Genomic DNA, 23,558 nt, shown 5'->3' with positions numbered 1-23,558 from the left:
CATGTACCTTAAATAGTGAAAGAGATGTAATTTTTCATTTATCATCAGATATCACTTGTAATAAAAGTATCCTGTTGAAGGATATCCTCAGAAACCTAATGTTCACCCTTTAATGCTATTTTCCCCTATATTGATCTAACTTTTGTTCATTTTTCTATATTATAGATCATTATTCCTTTCCTTATAGTATAGTAAGTATAATTTAAATTTTTCTTATTGTTTTTGCTAAAAACATTCTTAGAGGCACTTGAACTATCCAGGGGCATATGCCCTACATCAGTGGCCTCAATCTGCAGTGATTTTACAGTTACTTCCATTACCACCACCTTGTACACCAGCTATCAATGTCAGTTTGTCTACTTCTAGTAATCCCTTTTCTTATATCCATACTTCCTCCCTCCATAGCCCAATGCATAAAATCTGCTTTCTAATGAAGAACTGAATTCTTTCTGATTGAAAGACCCAGATAACCTAGTTTCTGGAACCACTTAAGTCACCATAAACCACTTGGCCCTTTGAAGGAGCACTACATTTCCCTTCTGCATACATAGACTTTAAGAAAGCTATTTTCCACAACACTCAAAAGGTTGGCTGCTTGTTTCTTGTCTGTTGGCCAGGTCCCAGAGCATTGAGGTTACTGGAAGTCAGATTAACAGGTAAATGAGGAATTTTCCTAGTGTACTAATACGTCTTTATTTTCCAACTTGTTTTTCAAAAAACTGATAGATTTTTCTTTACTGATTTTGCTACTCCATATCCTCTTCTGTCTCACTGACTTGGATAGTTTAGCACAATGAACCTCAACACTGGACGCTGAGTCATCTAGGCAAGCACTGAAAAAATACCAAACCCTAGGTCTCACCCTGTAGAGTTTCTATGTTAATCAAGGGCTGAGAACCACTGGTTTCCTATATCCAGTTTCTTTTAGGAGTCTGTGCAAAGGATTAGGGAGGGGCGGTTTACCTTGATGTTCTTCTTTCTATTTAACACATAATAAATGGACTTTAACTTTCTCTGCTTTGAAAAATGCCCTGCAAGTTTAATTCCAAGTGGCTGTATTTCAAAATATATACTTTTTTGTATGATCTCACCATATGGAAAATGTAGTAAGTCTAGAGCCCTCAGTGTTAAGATCCTTTATTCTCTTTTCGGCTATTGCATCTTAAACAACTGTTTTTGATAACTGTGAAGCCAAGTGAATGCTACTGTCTTTCTCTTGTTCATAGCACCAGAAGAATGGGCCATGACCCGCTCCAGCCTGAAGGCACCACCACCAAGGTCAGCCCGAGGGGGATACAGGGAGCACCCCTATAGTAGATACTGAGGGTTCTCCTCGCCTGTGACCTCACCTCAAAGACAATTCATAGCCTGTGGTCTCCACATAAACAGCAACATGACAAGTAATAGTCCTTTTTTTTGTTCCTATTCTAGGGATAACTGCTCATGGTTGCTCCCATATATTTGTTGTATTTCCCTGATACTGTTGGCGTGACACTGACACTAGTATTATTTTATGAAACAGACTAAAAGAAGCATTGGCAAGCATTGTCTATAAACCATTCAGTAGGATGATATTCTCTTGGTTGTTTTCATTGTTGTGTGTAATCATTTTTTTCTCTCTCTTTTTTTTTTTAAAGAAAGAGCATGAATCTGTTAACAGATTTTGAGTCTTAACAACTAGCAAAAACTTTGTTTAGGGTTGCTAAAAAACTGTAACACGATATTTGAACTAGCTATAATAAAGTTGTAGATAAGATGTTTTAACCTGTCTTTTAATAACTGTTAGTTGAAGCTGTTCGATATTAAATTTGTAAATTTAATTTTAAATGCTGTTTTAATGGGGTTGAAAACAAGCAGCTACTGTATGTATGTAGCTAACTGAATTTGTTTAGTGTTTTAACCTGTATTTGTTAAAAAAGAAAAACACACACACATAAAGTTCCATGTGTAAGCTTCTCTAAATAGGAAACCACACTTTGTCAAATATGTTTGCCATAATTTGTCAATAAAGCTGAAAACTTTTGTAAAACCTAAATTTGGAATTACTTGTTTTCTAGCTTTAAATGCCTGCTTTATTTCTTTTTCAAGAGATGCCTAAAATGTTTTCTATTTAAAAATTACAAAAATGAACCCAAGCCTGTTTTAAGATATTTGTGTAATACTTTAAAAGTGTATTAATAACTTATGGTTGTTAAATAATTTAAAAGTTAACAAACTAAACTGTTACATGAATCATGGTTAGTAAACACTAATGTATAACATGTTAATGGAAAAAAATGGATTTAGAATAATAAATGGATTTTAAACTATCCTCTAAGCTTTATCTTGCTAAACACAAATTCTGGTTGACTTGTTTGCATTAGCATGTCTCTCGTGAGAAAGAGTAATGGAGTATAAAGAGGTAAGATTACCACTTACCACTGTCTAAATGCCTAGTTCTTCAACCTTTGAGTTTCCCGCACATTAAATATCCCATCCAACATGTAAGCATTGTGTAGATTCACTTTATTTTCACTCAAAGGAGTGTGTGGACTTCATTTGCGTAGTTTATAACAATTTGTTTTGACAAACAAATCATCAGTGTCACTGGCCAGTTGTTGCTATTCAACCTCAAAAACTTTATTTGTAATTTTCAGTGCTAAATATCACCGCCCTTGAAGGCAGTTTAGAGGGCTGATAATTCTTTTGAGACTATCAGACTTGATGGCTGATGATTGTTAAGGAAATATGTCGCAGGACTCAAAGGATGACTAAACGTTAAACAGGTAACACTAATAGTAACTCTGTAATTTTGCTTATGCAACAGTAATGTTAAATATTCTCAGTTATTAAGTTCCTGATAGTTAAAAAAGTAAACCTACAAAAACATAACAAATAGGTCTATAGGTTATTAAAACAACTAATTAACATTAACTAGAGGCACCAAAATTATTTTACAATATATAACCCTCAAGGTAATAAACAGAACTAAAATTAGCAATAATAGTAATGCAATTCTTGCTAACATCAAACGTAAGCTAAATTTTGATGGAAAAAAGAATGTGAAAGACTCGATGGTAGGGATGAATGCCAAAACTGTTCATCTTTTAAATACAGTTTTTTGTTTATGGTGGCTTTTGTCAATGTAATTGGTTTACTTTTTTGCTGCTAAACAGTTTAGGCATATTGTTGTTCAGTTTTTGCAGCTGGAGTTGCATGCTAATAGTTTTATGAAGTGTGTGTCTGTCATCAATTAAATTTGTAATATTTGCCTTTCACAAAATGCTATTGAGTTATATTTAATTTGTGTTCTATTCTTTCTTACTATTTCAGGTACCCACAAGCAAAGAGCACATAATTGAATAGCAGGTGTGATGGGCTAAGAATGAGAGAGGTAAGCTTATTTTTATCTTGACATAGATAATCTTTAGCAACATGAAGCTATGTAGTAAGCTAAAACACCAAATGCCACTTGTTGAAATACTAAAAAGGTTTAGATTGTTGTCTAGAAACTGAGTTGTTTGTATCTTCTTTTAAAGAAAGTGATCTAACTTGGTGTTTACCTGGCAAGGCTTTCTGAGCTTATTCAGAAAGGTGAATTCATAGTTAATCTGCAGCCCTTTTCCTTGCAATGAACTACTATATATTACCTCTTCTTAATTGTGCAGAGAAAGAGTATTAAAACTTTTATTCTGCAGACATAAGAAAAGGAAATCACAATTGTTGACTGCCCTCTGTCAATAAGATGATATTTATTTAGTCAACTAAAATAAACTTATCATTATTTTCCCCATTTATCCCATTAGATTTATCAGTAAATTCCTTGTTTCTCATCTGCCATTCTATTTGATTCAGCAAATATTTACTAAGTACAAAGCACTACTGGAAATTGAGACTTGATTTCTATACACAAGGAGTTGAAAACTTTAGCCAATAAACCTCAGACTTACAACAATGCAAGGGCAGTTATGAGATCCACAGACAGACTTGAGAATTGAAATAGTCTTGCCAGGATGTTTGAAACAGGGATAAAATCCAAGTTTTCTCCTTCTAGGTCTGGTCCTCTTATCACTACACAGATATCCCTAATACAGTGTAGAGTTAAACAAATGCCGTAGGAGAGAGATGAGAGAGCCTGGAGATTCCTCATGACTACAGGGAGGCCAGAGACTGAGGGAACCATGGACTGAGAGGAGCAGCCTATGCATGGAGGTGGAGGGGAGGGCCGCCTGGGCAAGAGAACAGGCTGAGTCAGGTCTTGGAGTCCAAACAGTTCAGGAAGCAGGCTCCAAGGGGAGAAAAAACCTGTAATCCAGGTATCCTGCTTACTATTCTCCTTTGATCATTTTAAAAAATAAGCTTGATCTTGTATAGCAATGACAGAGAAATCACTCACAGTTTGTTACTATTTTGATACATTAATCTATAAGTTTTTGTGTCCATTGTAATTATTTTATCATTTCTGTTATTGTTGCTTTATAACCCATGGGTCTCTCACCATTCAGACTCAATCTTTCAATGCATTAACTCAGGGCAGGGCTATCACAGCAGAAACACCAGTGCTGAATAAGAGAAGAGAACATTCTTGGCTATTGAGTTTAAATTAAGAGTTTTTGAAGTTCAATAACCACGATTTGTGAGAAAGGGGATTTTGAGTTTCAGAAGCTTGTGTTTTGAGTAGGTTCTGAGTAGGACACAAAACGGTAGATTTAAAAGACTCCTATCAAAAAATAAATAAAGACTCCTGTCCACCTGCCTCCATATATCTACAAGATAAACATTGTTCAGGCTGAGAAGAAAGTTCAAGAGGTAACAATATCTAAGATATTAGTGTAAGACATTAGTGTGGTCTTGAGTCTGAGTCTGTACACTAAATCAATTATCCAGTAAAAGCCTCCCATAGGTTTAGAACACAGAGGGAATATTTGTCTAAAGTGGAGCCTGGGGAGGCTTCACTGAATTCCCCCACCTCAGTGTGTTCTAGGTGAAATCCTGTAGAAAAAATGCTTTTATAGAATGTTTTTCCACGCTGGCACGAGTGGAGCAGATGTGGCAGAGAACCACTCACAGTCACCTCTGCAGGAAGCCAGGGGAGAGAGCAGTAGCATCAGCTCGGACCAACACTGACCAGAATGCAGACATATATGTGGAGAGGTGAGAAGATCAGCTGCTCCCTGCTACCAACACCTCCAAAATTTAAATCCAACCCAGAAAAGAAGAGAGGAGGAAAATAAATTCCTGAGTTGACAAGGGAACCCGTGACCAAAATTAATCTGAACTGGCTGAGATAATTTTTCTCCACTGGCAGTATGGGGACTTGAGATTGAAATCAAGTTGAGGTATAGAAAAATATAATTATGTATACATTGCAGTCATTTATTTCATAACTTTCCCAACTCATAAAATAATCAGAAGTGAATACAGTAGGTTTCTCTGGCAACAGGGAATGAGAATTTCCCAAAGTTAGTGGCCTCTCAGCAGAAACCTTTGATAGGATGAAAACTGTTCAGTGTGGCCCCAACAGTGAACATTTGCTCAATTGGAGGGAGCTTTCTTCTCTTGTCAGTGACACTGGTCCCATTGGATCCCTTCATGAAATCATGTCCCCTCTAACTAATTTCAAAATGCTGGCTCCCAAAGATGGCAGAAACAGGTACCATGGCAATTCTAGAGCCAGTGTCTGTATAGATATTCTCATTTCTGACATTCACCTGTGCAAGTTACATGGCATAAGGTTTTTAAATTGCAGTTGACGTTATTCGTGTGCATACTCCAGACATTCTTTCAGATAATGCTGTAGCTCTTGGTATACTATAATGATCCTATGACAACAGGGAACTCAACAAAGGTCACTAGTTTGGACAGTAGACATTAGTGAGTAAGAAAGTCTTTATGCCTGCTTATATATGTCCAAAAAAAGTTTTATTACACTCCAGTATGATTAAATCAGATCCAGTTTGATGCCATTTATGAGACCAAATAGTACTTTTAGGTCTTATTTTTAGTATTTAGATAATTTTCACTTTCTGTATATTAATGGAACTAAGGCCATTTAGCTTAATAACAATTGAAGCACTAACAGTTTTTAACTAAATTTGTCACTGAATGACATGTTAAAGGTTTTCATGAATTCCTTTAAAGGAAATTGCTTTTTAAACTATATTATTAAAATATTACTCTTGTTTCTTTAGTTTTTCACTTAAAAGTATATAGGCTTATACTTTGAAACCACAAATGTCCCTTAAAAATGTAACCCTTTAATTATATAGCATTTTCTTTATATCTTTATCTCTGTGTCTCTTGGTTAATGTAATATAGAAGTTTGCCTACTTTTGGGGGTTTTAAAGGGAATACAAAACAGTGATCAGTAATCTGTCAAGTTGGTTGAATATCAAGTATTTTTTCAATATCAAAAAACTGTTAACTGAAAACATCTGTTTGCCACTCTTGCAGATTCCATTGAAAGGTTTAATTTTTACTGCAAAAAATAATGCAGTGAATAATTGCAAATATCCAATTGAATGGTAATTTACAAAACTGATTACATTATTTGTGTTCTGTATGAGGCCAAAGAATAATAACAATAGTAATAATGAAGCCATCAGTTTTCTGAGCATACATACCAGGCAAGGTACTAGAATTTTCACATAAAGACGTACATGGAACCCCTGTAATCCTTACAACAAGCTTTCAAAGGAAGCACAGTTAACCCTGTTTTATAGAAGAGGAAGTTGAAGTTCAGAGGCTTAGCTAATGTCACACTACTAGTATATAGGAAAACCAATATTTAAAACAAAATTTTATAACCCATACATTTTCCAAAATGCTATCATGATTTCCAACTTTTAATGAATTTGACTCATAGCACAGGGAGATCAGCTCGGTGCTTTGCAACAACCTAGAGCGGTGGGATAGGGAAGGTGGGAGGGAGGCTCAAGAGGGAAGGGATATGGGGATATATGAATGCATGTGGCTGATTCACTTTGTTGTACAACAGAAACTAACATAGCATTGTGAAGCAATTATACTCCAATAAAGATATATTTAAAAAAAGTGAATCTAAAATCTCAGGTAGCCATAGCATAATTTCTGTTCTGTAGCAACTTGATGAATCCTAACTTATATATATATATATATATATATATATATATATATATATGATAAAGTATTTTAGCTTGAAGTTCATCTACTTTGATCTTTCCTCAAATTTGTCATTCTGCCAAAAGTTCCATTATAGAAAATAGAGGTGAATGCTACAGTCTTTTGTAAAACAAATGGATTCATTTATAATCTAAGTTCTATTTTAACATTAAAAAACCCTCATGTGGTTAAATAAGCATAAAAGAAATTTCAGGCTTTTATTCTTCAGTCTGTAAATCAGAACTCTGCTTTAAAGTATGAGAGTCAATCCAAATCAGAAATATCTTTGTATAAACCATGCAGTCATGTGTTAAGAACACAAAGTGAGGCTATCACTCAATGTTAAATATTTTAAAACAAAGCATTTCCTGTTGTCAATATAATGTGTGGCATTTTCCTGAACATTCTAGTTTTCTATTAACATATCTGAGTTAACAGTAAGATAGTTGTTCTTGTTGACTGGCAGGCATGGGTCTTCAATATCCATCATGAAGATTAATTTTCTAGTCTCTTTACTTAGAATTGATTAATTGGTACTCAAAAGATTATTTACAGTGGGTAATAATGTCACTCTTCTTGATATGCTGTTCTATATCTCAGTCTCTTACACTTTACTGTGAGAGAAATTGAGAAAATAGGAGAGGAAGTTGTCTGATTCATACACCACTGGATGCCTTAACAACAACTAGATTCTCTGCCTTTACCAAAAACAAGTACAGAATGAGCCATCTTAAAAATTGGTAACAGGAGCTTCCCTGGTGGAGCAGTGGTTGAGAGTCCGCCTGCCAATGCAGGGGACACGGGTTCGTGCCCTGGTCTGGGAAGATCCCACATGCCGCGGAGCGGCTGGGCCCGTGAGCCATGGCCACTGAGCCTGCACATACAGAGCCTGAGCTCCGCAACGGGAGAGGCCATAACAGTGAGAGGCCCACGTACCGCAAAAAAAAAAAAAAAAAAAAAAAGCTCATCATTATAGTCATAAGGAAGCATGTATTGGGTATCTTCATAACACATATTATATGTTTATACACAAGAATCTTATTATAATGTTGCACATATATTGCTCACATTGAAATACAGCTAAAAACAAAAGACTAGCCATGTTTGTATAACTGTTTCAATAGTAAGAATAATGTGAATAAAGAGGTATTTGCAAAAGTGGAATGGATACATAATACACATCAAACACTGTATTTTTAGGAATTACTTCATATATTTTCTCAACAACACTATGATATAAGTTCTAGGGCATTCTCATTTTCTGAATGAGGACACCGAGCCTGAGAGGCAAAGTAACCCACCCAAGGTCACACTGGCCAGTGGCTTGGACTCTAAACCCAGAGATTTCATCCTCAATTCCTACACTCTACTGTCCCTTCTGACTTTGATCACATTTTATGTAGTAAACTAAATTTTAGAGGAAACCAAAATGCAGATATGTAATTCATTCATCAAGCTAGTAAAAAGGAATTAGAATAAACCCTTTTTCTATGAATACTGCCAAGATCAGTACTAAATTTGAAGTCTGATGATAAATTTCTAAATGGTTCTATATGCATAAGCCAAAATATTCAGAATATCTCTTTTTCCTGAATAATCTAAAAAGTGTGTCTTGCATAATAACTTTGACTCTATATAGGTTGTGCCTGACTATATTTATTTGCACATCTTACCATTGATTAAATGGAAGTTATGTGTATCTAAGTATAGAATGTAGCCTTCATGGAGGTTGACATAAAACTTCAATGAAAAATGAAAATAAACTGGAAAAATAGTCATGGTCACTTACTTGTTTACTAACAGCATGCTCTATTGTATTGATTTGTCTCAATCTGTGTGATTGCAAAAATAAAATGTAGTTTTCCTTTACTATATCTTGTCCTATATAGGTGATATATACCATTTAAATGTATAATGCATTTATATTTTATTAAACTTAATAATAGGTTACCAAAATGAAAATGAACATGAGAATAAGGAAAAAATAGATTTAGAAAGAAATGTAGCTGAAAGGCTGAGAAAGACCCATTAGAAGTGCTATGACAAAAAAACTAGCAACATGAAAAACAAAAGATAACCCACCCCTTATAACCTTAAAGAATGGAGTGTCTTGACATCTGAAAATTCTCATGTCACAATCATGTGCAATTTATCACATAAGGCAGTAACTAGAAATTAAAAACACGCCTTGCTTCTACAGCAAATACAGAATACTTAGCTATTGCATGTGTCTGAAATGTCTGTTGTCTGTCTCATAACAGTCACCCTTGTGGACTATTGCATTTTCCCTTCACTTCCACCAGCAGAGTTTTTTTTTTACCACTTCAAGAAAACTTCTATGTGTCCAATGTTGAGTAAAGAACAAAAATTTGTACCAGTTTGTGCTTTTAGAAAATTACAAATTACATATATGGAGCTTTAGAATTGTTCAGAGATATTTAAAAAAATAGGACTACTAAATCTATAATTCAAGGGTATGCCAAAATAGTTTTATCACATTGCTCTCAAACATATTGATGTTTGAGAGATACTGTCTTTCAACCTATATTTTAAGAAATCTGTAGTTTGGTATACTATCTACTATGAGCAAAACAATAGACCCTGTTGGAAGCATATGTTTTCTCAATAAGAATTGTTTGTTTCTTGTATTAAGATTGTTAGGGAGATATCTAAAATAGGACATCATACACATTAATTACTAATAATTAAAACTTGGTCATGAGTTGATTTGATTGCTCAGAAGTAGGAGAAGACCGTTAATTAATTCTTTCAGGATTTAAGTCCAAGGTGTTTTTGTATTTTTAGTAATATCCAAATGACTTACCAAATCCATATAGTTTTCCATTTCTAAATCTACCAGTTAATTACATCCCTCAAGGAAACACTTTTACCTGAAAATGAGACTAGAAATTAGAGCCTGTGACTAAATGAAATAGGTTCAAAAGAAAGTGGCCTTATGACAATTTACGGCTAAAACATATTCAGTGAATTCCAAATAGTCCACGGAGCTACGTGCATTGCTAGCTGCCTCATAAAGAAAAACTGTCATCAAGTGCAGCATCCTGGTTTGAAGATGTTCAAGAAATATTTTGGGAAAGAACAGTCAGGCTTTACCTCTCTTGTAGCAAAAATTGAAGCCCTCATAAGAAAAGGCTTAACTTTTTAATCTTTGGATCAATCTAGTATGTTGATCCAAAATAGATGGGAGGCATTTAGTAAATACAACTAAATGAATAAATATCAATTTGCTTCTATATTTTTCTAATCATATTTCTTATGTACTATTTATGATATATGGAAATTATATTGATTTATTTGTAAAATGCTAATATTGTGTATGACATATGTACATATATACATATGTATATCTACCTTTATATTCATTGCTACTTTAAAAAATTTAAGATAATATAGATTTAATTATCACAACAGCTCTATGAAGAAAACAGGCCAAATTTTCCTATTCTTATTTTAAATATAAGGAAATAAAACTTCGATGGGTTAAGAGGTTTGTGCAAAACCACATGACTTGGTCTGAAACATTAACCTCTCCAAAATAACTAACCATCTCATTTTTGTAAGTGGTTGTGTCCAGTGGTGGAAGAGAGATCGAGTTGTATGAGAGAGGACACTGCTCATGTGGAGTAATTATTAAGCATCTTTTAATAAAACACATTCTAACATAACCAAAATTTTTGAGATTTACCTATATATAAATATTTACTAAGAACTTTAATAATTAACAATTAGATGTCTTCTCCTAAAAACATGCCAAAATATTAAATAATTTAAAAAACAGCATATTGGTGTCTGATGCATATGAAATTACTCAAAATCAAGAGCCTAATGGATAAAAAAGTGTACAGTAAATTGGTAATATTGAAATTAAGTAATGATTTTTCTGATTTTAGTTGGAAGAGGATGGATTGAAATTAAGAAAAATCAATAGAAGCATTCTAATTTTTTATTTATAATATATCAAGAGGACTCCAGTTCCTTAACATCTCTGATTCTTAGAACTTGAATACAAAAAAATGAGTAATTATTCCACCACTAGATAAGAATTAGTGTATTATCGTCCATCCATCTCACTTTTTTTAAAAAAAATGGACTTTATGAATATTGGATAATTGGGATTTTTAAATGCCATGCGAGTTTCAAAATCTAATTTTGGCTTGGTTTTCAAAGACCAAAAAGTCACTGAAATTTCATAATTTGAAACCAAGCACCTTGTTTTGAGGAAAAGATTCCAGACTATCTGAGCCTAAATTAAAGAGATCAACAGTTGATCTTTCTATTTTTATATATCTTTATTGGAATGTAATTGCTTTACAATGGTGTGTTAGTTTCTGCTTTATAACAAAGTGAATCAGCTATACGTATACATATATCCCCATATCTCCTCCCTCGTGCGTCTCCCTCCTACCCTCCCTATACCACCCCTCTAGGTGGTCACAAAACACCGAGCTGACCTTGCTGTGCTATGCGGCTGCTTCCCACTAGCTATCTATTTTACACTTGGTAGTGTATATATGTCCATGTCACTCTCACTTTGTCCCAGCTTACCATTCTCTCTTCCCGTGTCCTCAAGTCCATTCTCTATGTATGTGTCTTTATTCTTGCCTTGCTCTTACGTTCTTCAGAGACTTTTTTTTTGGTCTCCATTTATATGTGTTAGCATACGGTATTTGCTTTTCTCTTTCCGACTTACTTCACTCTGTATGACAGACTCTAGGTCCATCCACCTCACTACAAAAAACTCAGTTTGGTTTCCTTTTATGGCTGAGTAATATTCCATTGTATATATGTGCCACATCTTCTTTATCCATTCATCAGTCGATGGGCACTTAGGTTGCTTCCATCTCCTGGCTATTGTAAAAGGAGCTGCAATGAACATTGTGGTACATGGCTCTTTCTGAATTATGTTTCTCAGTATTTATGCCCAGTAATGGGATTGCTAGGTCGTATGGTAGTTCTATTTTTAGTTTTTTAAGGAATCTCCATACTGTTATCCAGAGTGGCTGTATCAATTTACATTCCCACCAACAGTGTAAGAGGGTTCCCTTTTCTCCACACCCTCTCCAGAATTTATTGTTTGTAGAATTTTTGATGGTGGACATTCTGACCAATGTGAGGTGATACTTCATTGTGGTTTTCATTTGCATTTCTCTAATGATTGGTGACATTGAGCATCCTTTGTGTTTGTTGGCAATCTATATATCTTCTTTGGAGAAATGTATATTTAGGTCTTCTGCCCATTTTTGGATTGGGTTGTTTGTGTTTTTGATATTGAGCTGCATGAGTTGGTTGTAAATTTTGAGATTAATCCTTTGTCAGTTGCTTCATTTGCAAATATTTTATCCCATTCTGAGGGTTGTCTTTTTGTCTGGTTAATGGTTTCCTTTGCTGTGCAAAAGTTTTTAAGTTTCATTAGGTCCCATTTATTTATATTTGTTCTTATTTCAATTCCTCTAGGAGGTGGATCAAAAAGGATTTTGCTGTGATTGATGTCACAGAATATTCTGCCTATGTTTTCCTCTAAGAGTTTGATAGTGTCTGGCCTTACATTTAGGTCTTTAATCCATTTTGAGTTTATTTTTGTTTATGGTGTTAGGGAGTGTTCTAATTTCTTTCCTTTACATGTAGCTGGCCAGTTATCCCAGCACCACTTATTGAAGACACTGTCCTTTCTCTATTGTATATTCTTGCCTCCTTTATCAAAAATAAGGTGACTACATGTGCATGGGTTTATCTCTGGGCTTTCTATCCTGTTCCATTGATCTGTCTGTTTTTGTGCCAGCACCATACCGTCTTGATTACTGTAGCTGTGTAGTATAGTCTGACATCTGGGAGCCTGATTCCTCCAGCTCCATTTTTCTTTCTGAAGATTGCTTTGGCTATTCATGGTCTTATGTGTTTCCATACAAATTGTGAAAATTTTTGTTTGAGTTCTGCGAAAAATGCCATTGGTAGTTTCATAGGGATGGCATTGAATCTGTAGGTTGCTTTGGGTAGTATAGTCATTTTCACAATGTTGATTTTTCCAATCTAAGAACATGGTCATTCTCTCCATCTGTTTGTATTTTCTTAAATTTCTTTCATCATTGTCTTATACTTTCTGCATACAGGTCTTTTGTGTCCTTAGGTTTCTTCCTAGGTATTTTATTCTCTTGGTTGCAATGGTAAATGGTAGTGTTTCCTTAATTTCTATTTCAGATTTTTCATCATTAGTGTATAGGAGTGCAAGAGATTTCTGTGCATTAATTGTGTACCCTGCTACTTTACCAAATTCATTGATTAGCTCTAGTAGTTTTCTGGTAGCATCTTTAGGATTCTCTATGTATAGTATCATGTCATTTGCAAACAGTGACAGTTTTACTTCTTTTCCAATTTGGATTCCTTTTATTTCTTTTTCTTCTCTGACTGCTGTGGAAAAACTTCCAAAACTATGTTGAATAATAATGGTGAGAGTAGGCAACCTTGTCTTCTTCCAGATCTTAGAGGAAATGGTGAGGAAACGGTTTCAGATTTTCACCATTGAGAATGATGTTGGCTGTGGGGTTGTCATATATAGCCTGTATTATGTTGAGGTAAGTTCCCTCTATGCCTCCTTTCTGGTGGGTTTTTATCATAAATAGGTGTTGAATTTTGTCCAAAGCTTTTTCTGCATCTATTGAGATGATCATATGGTTTTTCTCCTTCAAATTGTTAACATGGTTTATGACTGATTGATTTGCATATATTGAAGAATCCTGGCATTCCTGGTATAAACCCCACTTGATCATGGTGTATGATCCTTTTAATGTGCTGTTGGATTCTGTTTGCTAGTATTTTGCTGAGCATTTTTGCATCTATGTTCATCAGTGATATTGGGCTGTAGTCTCTTTCTCTGTGACACCTTTGTCTGGCTTTGGTATCAGGGTCATGGTGGCCTCATAGAATGAGTTTGAGAGCATTCCTCCCTCTGTTATATTTTGGAAGAGTTTGGGAAGGATAGGTGTTAGCTCTTCTCTAAATGTCTGATAGAATTTGCCTGTGAAGCCATCTGGTCCTGGGCTTTTGTGTGTTGGAAGATTTTTAATAGTCTCAATTTCAGTGCTTGTGATTGGTCTGTTCATATTTTCTATTTCTTTCTGGTTCAGTCTCGGAAGGTTGTGCTTTTCTAAGTATTTGCTCATTTCTCCAGGTTGTCCATTTCAGTGGCATAGAGTTGCTTGTAGTAATCTCTCATGATCCTTTGTATTTGTGCAGTGTCAGTTGTTACTTCTCCTTTTTCATTTCTGATTCTACTGATTTGAATCTTCTCCCTTTTTTTCTTGATGAGTCTGACTAATTGTTTATCAATTTTTTTTATCTTCTCCAAGAACCAACTTTTAGTTTTATTGATCTTTGCTACTGTTTTTTTCATTCTTTTTCATTTATTTCTGATCTGAAATTTATGATGTCTTTCCTTCTGCTAATTTTGGAGGGGGTTTTTTCTTCTTTCTCTAATTGCTTTAGGTGTAAGGTTAGGTTGTTTATTTGAGATGTTTCTTCTTTCTTGAGGTAGGATTATATTGCTGTAACCTCCCTCTTAGAACTGTTTTGCTACATCCATAGGTTTTGGGTCGTCATATTTTCATCGTCATGTGTTTCTAGGTATTTTTTGATTTCCTCTTTGATTTCTTCAGTGATCTCTTTGTTATTTAGTAGCATATTGTTTAGCCTCCATGTGTTTGTATTTTTTACAGATTTTTCCTGTAATTGATATCTAGTCTCATAGCGTTGTGGTAACAAAAGATACTTGATATGATTTCAATTTTCTTAAATTTACCAAGGCTTGATATGTGACCCAAGATATGATCTATCCTGGAAAATGTTCCATGAGCACTTGAGAAGAAAGTGTATTCTGATGATTTTGGATGGACTTTCCTATAAATATCAATTAAATCCATCCTGTTTAATGTATCATTTAAAGCTGTGTTTCTTTATTTATTTTCATTTTAGATGATCTGTCCACTCGTGAAAGTGGAGTGTTATAGTCCCCTACTATGATTGTGTTACACTGTCGATTTCCCCTTCTATGGCTGTTAGCATTTGCCATATATATTTAGGTGTTCCTAAGTTGTGTGCATAAATATTTCCAATTGTTATATCTTCTTGGATTGATCATTATGTAGTGTCCTTCTTTGTCTCTGGTAATAGTCTTTATTTTAAAGTCTATTTTGTCTCATATGAGAATTGCTACTCCAGCTTTCTTTTGATTTCCATTTGCATGGTATATCTTTTTCCATCCTCTCACTTTCAGTCTGTATGTGTCCCTAGATCTGAAGTGGGTCTCCTGTAGACAGTATATATATGGGTCTTGTTTTTTTATCCATTCAGCCAGTCTATGCTTTTTGGTGGGTGCATTTAATCCATTTACATTTAAGGTAATTATTGATATGTATGTTCGAATTATCATTTTCTTAATTGTTGTGGGTTTGTTATTATAGGTCTTTTCTTTGTCTTGTGCTTCCTGCCTAGAGAAGTTCCTTTAACATTTGTTATAAAGTTGGTTTGGTTGTGCTGAATTCTCTTAGCTTTTGCTTATCTCTAAAGGTTTTAATTTCTCTGTTGAACCTGAATGAGATCCTTGCTGGGTACAGTAATCTTGGTTGTAGGTTTTTCCCTTTCATCTCTTTAAATATGTCCTGCTGCTCACTTCTGGCTTGTGGAGTTTCTGCTGAAAGATCAGCTGTTCACCTTATTTGGATTCCCTTGTATGTTATTTTTCCCTTCCTGCTCTTAGTATTTTTTCTTTGCATTTAATTTTTGATAGTTTGATTAATATGTGTCTTGGCATGTTTCTACTTGGATTTATCCTGTATGAGACTCTCTGCACTTCCTGGACTTGATTGACTACTTCCTTTCCCATATTAGGGAATTGTTCAAGTATAATCTCTTCAAGTATTTTCCCAGTGTATTTCTTTTTCTTGTCTTCTTCTGAGACCCCTATAATTCGAATGTCAGTACATGTCATGTTGTCCCAGGGATCTCTGATACTTTCCTCAATTCTTTTCATGCTTTTTTCTTCTGCTCTGCAGTAGTTATTTCCACTATTTTATCTTCCAGGTCACTTATCCATTCTTATGTCAGTTATTCTGCTATTGATTGCTTCTACAGAATTTTTTATTTCATTTATTGTGTTGCTCATCATTGTTTGCTTGCTCTTTAGTTCTTCTAGGTCCTTGTTAAACGTTTCTGTGTTTTCTCCATTCTATTTCCAAAATTTGTATTGTCTTTACTATCATTACCCTGAATTCTTTTTCAGGTAGACTGCCTTCTTCTTCATTTGTTTGGTCTGGTGGGTATTTACCTTGCTCCTTCATCTGCTGTGTGTTTCTCTGCATTCTCATTTTGCTTAACTTACTGTGTTTGGGATCTCCTTTTCACAAGCTGCAGGTTCGTATTTCCCATTCTTTTTGGTATCTGCCCCCAGTGGCTAAGGTTCGTTCATTGGCTTGTGTAGGCTTCCTGGTTGAGGGGACTGGTGCCTGTGTTCTGGTGGATGAGGCTGGATCTTGTCTTTCTGGTGGGGAGGACTGCATCCGGTGGTGTGTTTTGGTGTGTCTGTGACTTTATTATGATTTTAGGCAGTCTCTCTGCTGATGGGTGGGGTTGTGTTCCTGTCTTGCTAGTTGTTTGGCAAAGGGTGTGCAGCACTGTCGCTTGGTGGTCGTTGAGTGGACCTGGGTCTTAGCACTGAGATGGAGATCTCTGGGAGAGCTTTTGCTGTTTGATAATATGTAGAGCCTGGAGGTCTCTGGTGTACCAATGTCATGAACTCGGCTCTCCCACCTCAGAAGCACAGGCTTGACACCCAGCCAGAGCACCAAGACACTGCCAGCCACATGGCTCCAAAGAAAAGGGAGGAAAAAGAAAGAAAGAAAGAAAGAAAAAGAAAGAAAGAAAGAAAGAAAGAAAGAAAAATTAAAATATTTATTAAAATAAAAAGTAAAAAATTATTAAAAATTAAAAAATCAAAAAGTAATAAATGAAAAGAAAGAAAGAAAGAAGAGAGTAACCAAACCAAAAAACAAATCCACCAATTATAACAAGTGCTAAAAACTATACTAAAAAAAATAAAGGCAGACAGAACATAGGACAAATGGTAAAAGCAAAGCTATACAGAGAAAACCACACTAAGAAGCATATACATACACACTCTCAAAACGAGAAACAGGAAAAGAAAAAATATATAGCTATATATATATCTATAGGTATATATATATCTAAATATATATATATAAAAATATATATATATATATATATATATATATAAAGGAAGAGAGCACCCAAATCAATAAACCAATCTACCAATGACAATAAACTCTAAATACTAAACTAAGATAAAGATAAAACCAGAAACAAATTGGAGGCAGAAAGCAAACCCCAAGTCTACAGTTGCTCCTAAAGTCAACTGCCTCGATTTTGGGATGATTCATTGCCTGTACAGTATTGCAGAGATGCAGGGTACATCAAGTTGATTGTGGAGATTTAATCTGCTGCCCCTGAGCCTGCGGGGAGAAATGTCCCTTTTTCTTCTTTGTTCAAACAGCTCCTGGGGTTCAGCTTTGGATTTGGCACCACCTGTGTGTGTAGGTCGCCTGAGGGTGCAGGCTCTTCGCTCAGACAGGTTTAGGTTAAAGTAGCAGGTGGTTAGGGAGCTCTGGCTCACTCAGGCCAGTGGGGAGCAACAGGTACGGAATGCAGGGCAAGCCTGCAGTGGCAGAGGCCAGAGTGACATAGGAACAACCTGAGGCGCACTATGTGTTCTCCTGGGGAAGTTGTCCCTGGATCATGGGACCCTGGCAGTGGGAGGCTGCACAGGATCCTGTGAGGGGAGGTATAGATAGTGACCTGTACTTGCACACAGGCTTCTTGGTGGCTGCAGCAGCAGCCTTAGCATTTCGTGCCTGTCTCTGGTGTCTGCTCTGATGGCCGCAGCTTGCACCCATCTCTGGAGCTCATTTAGGGGTGTTCTGAATCCCCTCTCCTTGCGCACCCTGAAACAATGGTTTCTTGCCTCTTAGGCAGGTCCAGACTTTTCCTGGACACACTCCCGCCCAACTGTGGTGCACTAGCCCCCTTCAGGCAGCCAACATCAATCCTCTCCCTGGGATCTTTCCTTGGAAGCCCGAGCGTCAGCTCCCAGCCCCCACCTGCCCTGGCAGGTGAGCAGACAAGCCTCTCAGGCTGGTGAGTGCTGGTTGACTCCCATCATCTGTGCGGGAATCTCTCTGCTTTGCCCTCTGCACCCCTGTTGCTGCACTCTCCTCCGTGGCTCTGAAGCTTCCCCCACCCCCAACCCCCATGTCTGCAAGTGAATGGGCTTCCTAGTATGTGGAAATTTTTCCTCCTTCACAGGACACAAGGTGCATGTCCTGTCCCTACTCTTTTGTCTTTGTTTTTCCTTTTTTCTTTTGCCCTACCCAGGTAAGTGGGGAGTTTCTTGCCTTTGGGGACGTGTGAGGTCTTCTGTCAGCTTTCAGTAGGTGTTCTGTAGGAGTTGTTCCACAGTTAGATGTATTTATGATGTATTTGTGGGGAGGAAGGTGATCTCCACGTCTTACTCCTCCGCCATCTTGAAGGTCTCCCTCAGCAGTTGATCTTGATTTAATTTAATAAACAATTTCATTTAACTGTGCAAAGAGTTGGGATTCTTCCATAGAATGTAGTCATCTTGAAGGATTCTGATATTTGGTCCAATTTATCTCTGTCCACCTTTATTATTAAAATGTACTGAATGGACCCAGGAATATCTCTTTGTCACAGACCCACTCTTGAAGTAATGCATGGCCAGTCAACAGAGATTTTATTGTTTATCAATTAATCTGCTGCATTACACTGTATAGAAAATATTCTAACTCCTTTAATGCATGGCCAGTCAGTACAGATTTTACTGTTTTTCAATTAATCTGTTACATTATATTGTACAGAAAATATTCTAACTACTTTTCCAATAAAATACCAGCATATTTGAGAGTCTTAGGCTTACTCTGTTTCAGGTCAAACCTCATTCCTGAATTTGATATGAGTTCTTGAAATCTTGTTTCTGTGGTCAGATAGCTGGCCTGTGTTATACACTTCCTGTTGTGGTGTGTTCAGACATCGCAGATTTCTGGTGCACTGCTGCGATCAGGAAATGCACCTTTTTATTAAGCATAAGCGACTAATTAAAATATTAGTGCACATTATATAAATGAGATATGGCACCAAAGTTGCAAACAGTGAACTGAATACATATGTTTGTGATGAGATGATCCTTGCTGCCTCCCTCCCCCAATGTAAAAGAAAGAAGGGTCTAGAAATGCAGAATAAATGAGAGATGACCTTAATTATATCTGCAATGCCCACACCAAAAAAAGTAAAATTACGCTATGCTGCAGCTTTTCTAAGACATGTATTTATTTATACAGATAGATTATTTGATAATGATATTTAGTAAATATCAATTGAGCATTGTTTCCTTCTCTTCTTTGGCTGAATTTGATTTTAGCTTGCTAAGATATACTATAAATGCTTCATTTTATTTATTTTCTAACTAGACTTCATTATTACTGCAGTAGAAATATACCTTATCACTCAAAGTAACCATGATTGTTAGCATTAATATATCACTGCTGTATTTAGTCAATTTTATAGAAATGACACATACCTCAATTCTTAAATGATTTGTATTTATAACTAATATTTTTATTCTTAGTAAGACCACAGACAACACAAAAATATAATTAATTTATCAGATTATTTGTTCCTTAATATAGTAGTTGTTTTATTTATTTTTAATTGCCTTCAATGTACAAATAAAACACAGCAGGACCCTATGGGGCTCCTGGGCACAAAAGCTTTTCTGTGTCCCTCATTTCTTTGATTACAGGAAATAGGCTTCATTCAGCTTCATGACCTTCCCTGAGTGCCAACAGGCAGGTTTAAACATTTGCTAATGAGGAAGGGAAGGGGATGCAGAGACAAGGGAGGAGCAGCTGACAAACAATAGTGCAGCCTTGGGGCAGGGTCCTGGTTCCCCCTTAAGGGATACACACAACAATATCTGAGCTCTTTTGCACATCTAATGCCCCCACCAAATGGAAGATGTTAACTACTTGATGAAGCACTCTTCATTCCAGAGGTCACAGTTTGCCCATCATCACCTGACACCAGATGACCTCTGGATTGAAATACTGTGGGTCCTACATGCACCCTGATCCTCATCAGCAACCCCACCCCTTGACTATGAAACCTCTCACAAAACCTCCTGTGTTGGGACACAGTTTTGAAGGCATTAGCCTGCCCCCTTTACCTGGCAAAGGAATAAAACTATTCTTTACTACATCACTCAAAACTCTGTCTCTGAGATTTTATTCAGTGTAGGGGTACAGAGGTTGGATTTGGCTTCAAATTTTGGCACCCAACATGGGGCTGACTTAGGGATGGCCCCAGAAGGGTCCCCTGGCTTGACTGGATGCCCCGAGGTTTTCTCCACACCAGCCTCTTTTGAGGGAGCAGAGAGTAGGAGAATTCCTTTAGAGGGCAGATCACCTGTGACCCTTGCCTGGAAAGGCTAAGTCCTGGTCATACCTGATCCTGGTAGTCAGAACTCTGAGGCAGGAGTAAGAAGCAGAAGATGGACCATCCTTGCAGCTGCCAAGGCCACCTTTGGCTTGAGGACATGCCCTTCTTCCTCCTGTCTCAGCCAGCCTGAAATTCCTACTCTGAGGAATTATCTGGGGGAAGGAGAAAGATAGTGTCTGATGTTGCAACACTGCTGCCAGAACCTGGTTAAATCCTCTGGCATATAGTCTGAGACCCCTTGGACCTTGTCCTGGGTAAATCCTCTGGCATATAGTCTGAGACCCCTTGGACCTTGTCCCTCTGAGAAACTTTCAGTTCCATCTGGGGAACATTCAGTTCCTTTCTGGGGATTTTCTGTTTTGGAAATCCCACCTATAAGGCACCACTTGGATTAAGGTCGCTGGCTTAGTGGGACTTGGAATTGGCCACTCTGAGCTTTGTGCTGTCTGTGTTTTTTGGATGTAAGGCTTCCACCTGTTGGTAGGGGTTCTGGTTTGTTCTCAGTCCACATGTGAGTGTTTTTCAATCAGATATATGAAGTGCTTCTTCATTTCCATCTGATATCCCCTTAAGGAACATTCTGACAGACTGGTACACCTATAGCTATGAACCTATGAATAGGGAACACTGTGTGACCACAGTATTCTTTAGACTCTGGAGAAAATAGGTTGAGATGAAACAATGATTTATGGATTTATGTATGTCTTAGTATGTATCTTTGCCTTGGATAATATTGCTGGGGTTAATTTGTAAATGAACTCTAATTGACTTAAAAGTGGTTACAAATTTAATATAATTATTTAGGAAACTTGCTGAAATGAGTTTCAGGCCCACAGGATCTGGGAAATATTCAGTACTGAATTGATATCTGCTATTAAAAGGTGTCTTGTTAGTTGATTTAATTAATATATATTGTACCTAGGTTTACTGAAGTTCAATAAGTTTATGTCACTCCTGTTGCAGAGTTTTTCAGCAGAAAGAAAAAACAATAATTAACTTGATATAATGAAATTCTTATTGGTAAATTACATGCAGATGAGTGAAGGACTTTTGGGTGAACTCTTTAGGAATAACTATTTTAGGAATGTCTACTTAAGAATAATCTACCCAGGTATTTGGTAACTTAAAATTTAGAGTTGTTAAATTAAGTTAAATGATGGAAGTTTATTAAATACATAGGTCATTTCCAAATAAAATAAGATACTGAAACATTAATTACTGAACATTGTCTTCCCTTTGCAGAGAAATTAAGGGTATTTAGGGCTATTGATGAATGTGTTCAGTGCCACCCTAAGATGTTCTTTATGAGAAAGAACATATTTTTTAGAAATGATTGGTATTTATGTTCACCAATCTACAGAGTGTTGATAAAGAAGACAGTTCATGGTTTCTTAAAGAAAGTAGGATGCATGTTTTCAGTAAAAGAAGGTATGAGGAATGGAACTGCATTGCATTTAGGAAAAAGAAAGTGAGTCTGTCTTGGAGCTGGTTGTTTTGGGGTGGAAAAATAGGGGACAGGCTACTATGGATGCAGAATGTGATGGAAGACTTGTGGGAAGTGGACCCTGAGAAAAGAGTTTTGGGTATGGTTGAGACTGGCTAAGTTTAGAATAAATTTAATTGAGTAAATGAATTTTAAAAGTAAGCTGGTGCAAAACTTGAATTTGACTTTTATCAGTTAAGAAGACAAGTTTTCTTAAAATGTTGATCTGTCCCTGATAACAGATTTTTAAAGTTTCTTTGTCTTTAAGTGACTTGTATTTGCTTTTGTAATCCTTTCATGGATTCTAACGTTCTTTTGACCTCCAGCTAACTTTGAGTTGCTTTAGAAGTCCCCTGAGGCACCTCAGAGAGAAATATTTAATTAGCATGTTAAATTACATGGAATTCCTAAAAGTCTAGTATGTTCTGATAAGATGTTATCAGTCATAATTGCAGTTATTTTTAAAATGTATGTCACAGCAATAGCTGTGTCTTTTGTCAATTATATTGTGATCAAATGTTTAACTGTGACCTTTGAAGTCTTTCTGTGATTTATAGGCAATTATCATTGTACTCTGATAAATCTCAGATTATACTGGGGAACTGAGTAAGAAATTAAATCATCCTAAGTGAAAATCTGATGGCTTCATTAAGGTGGCTTCATCATGGTTTTGATCTGTGTTCTCCAGATATAGGGAAGCCCTTCCCCTCAAGTTGGTTATGATTTATAGCAATTTGGTAAACTACACCTGTGGGTAAGATTAAAGCATTTTTCTTTTCTCTCTACCTGGGCTCTCCAGAAATTGGGGGCTCCTGGGTTTCAACAAGCTTTATCAGTTGAATGGGAAAGACGGTCTCCTGGCATGTGCAGGAATCTCGGTATTTGGGGGACCTCTAGAAAAAATCCACCAAGACAGAGCCAGATGTCAGGTCTTTGGCATGGCTTTCATGGCCTTGAGAGGCGTATTGGGAATTCAGTCTGAGACTCCTCAGGAATTCCACCACAGCCAATGTGGAAGAGCCTATATGGTCAATTAACCAGACATATTTTGCAAACAAATTAGATTTGATTAGCTGTGATTGGCGGAGATGAGGGTAATTTTAGAGAGAACAATATTATGTTTCAGTGGATGTTAAATTCTAATTCTGTTTATTGAGGTCTGTATTCACTAAGATTTACTTCCCAGATAGTTCCTTGCTGTTATGTTATATTGTTGCAGAGTTTAATTGAATTATTGAAAGTACACTCTAAAATTGTATCTAAACTCAGCAATCTCTCTATGGATGAAGGTCAGATGCTCTATGATCTGCAACCAGGAGATTAACACTTGTCTATCATCATTTAAATTTAAAGGCTCCCT

General features: G+C 36.3%; 1 protein-coding gene across 2 annotated transcripts in view; it reads left to right on the top strand.

The window, feature by feature from the left end:
- The window catches only part of KHDRBS2 (KH RNA binding domain containing, signal transduction associated 2), a 728,302-nt gene that overhangs the window by 684,632 nt on the left and 20,112 nt on the right, over positions 1-23,558 (top strand). The window contains exon 9 of one of the 2 annotated variants that reach the window (XM_049715491.1): positions 3,313-3,373. In XM_049715491.1, coding sequence (XP_049571448.1) covers positions 3,313-3,341 — 29 coding nt within the window. In that variant the 3' untranslated portion in view covers positions 3,342-3,373. Of the gene's footprint in view, positions 1-1,226; positions 2,311-3,312; positions 3,374-23,558 lie in introns of those variants that run through there. The other variant, XM_033424357.2, reaches the window with a different exon arrangement.

The sequence above is a fragment of the Orcinus orca genome, chromosome 10, assembly GCF_937001465.1.
Source record: "Orcinus orca chromosome 10, mOrcOrc1.1, whole genome shotgun sequence".
NCBI classification, from domain to species: domain Eukaryota; kingdom Metazoa; phylum Chordata; class Mammalia; order Artiodactyla; family Delphinidae; genus Orcinus; species Orcinus orca.
The sequence above is the reverse complement of the archived record's forward strand: the minus strand, read 5'-3'. Positions and strand labels throughout refer to the sequence as shown.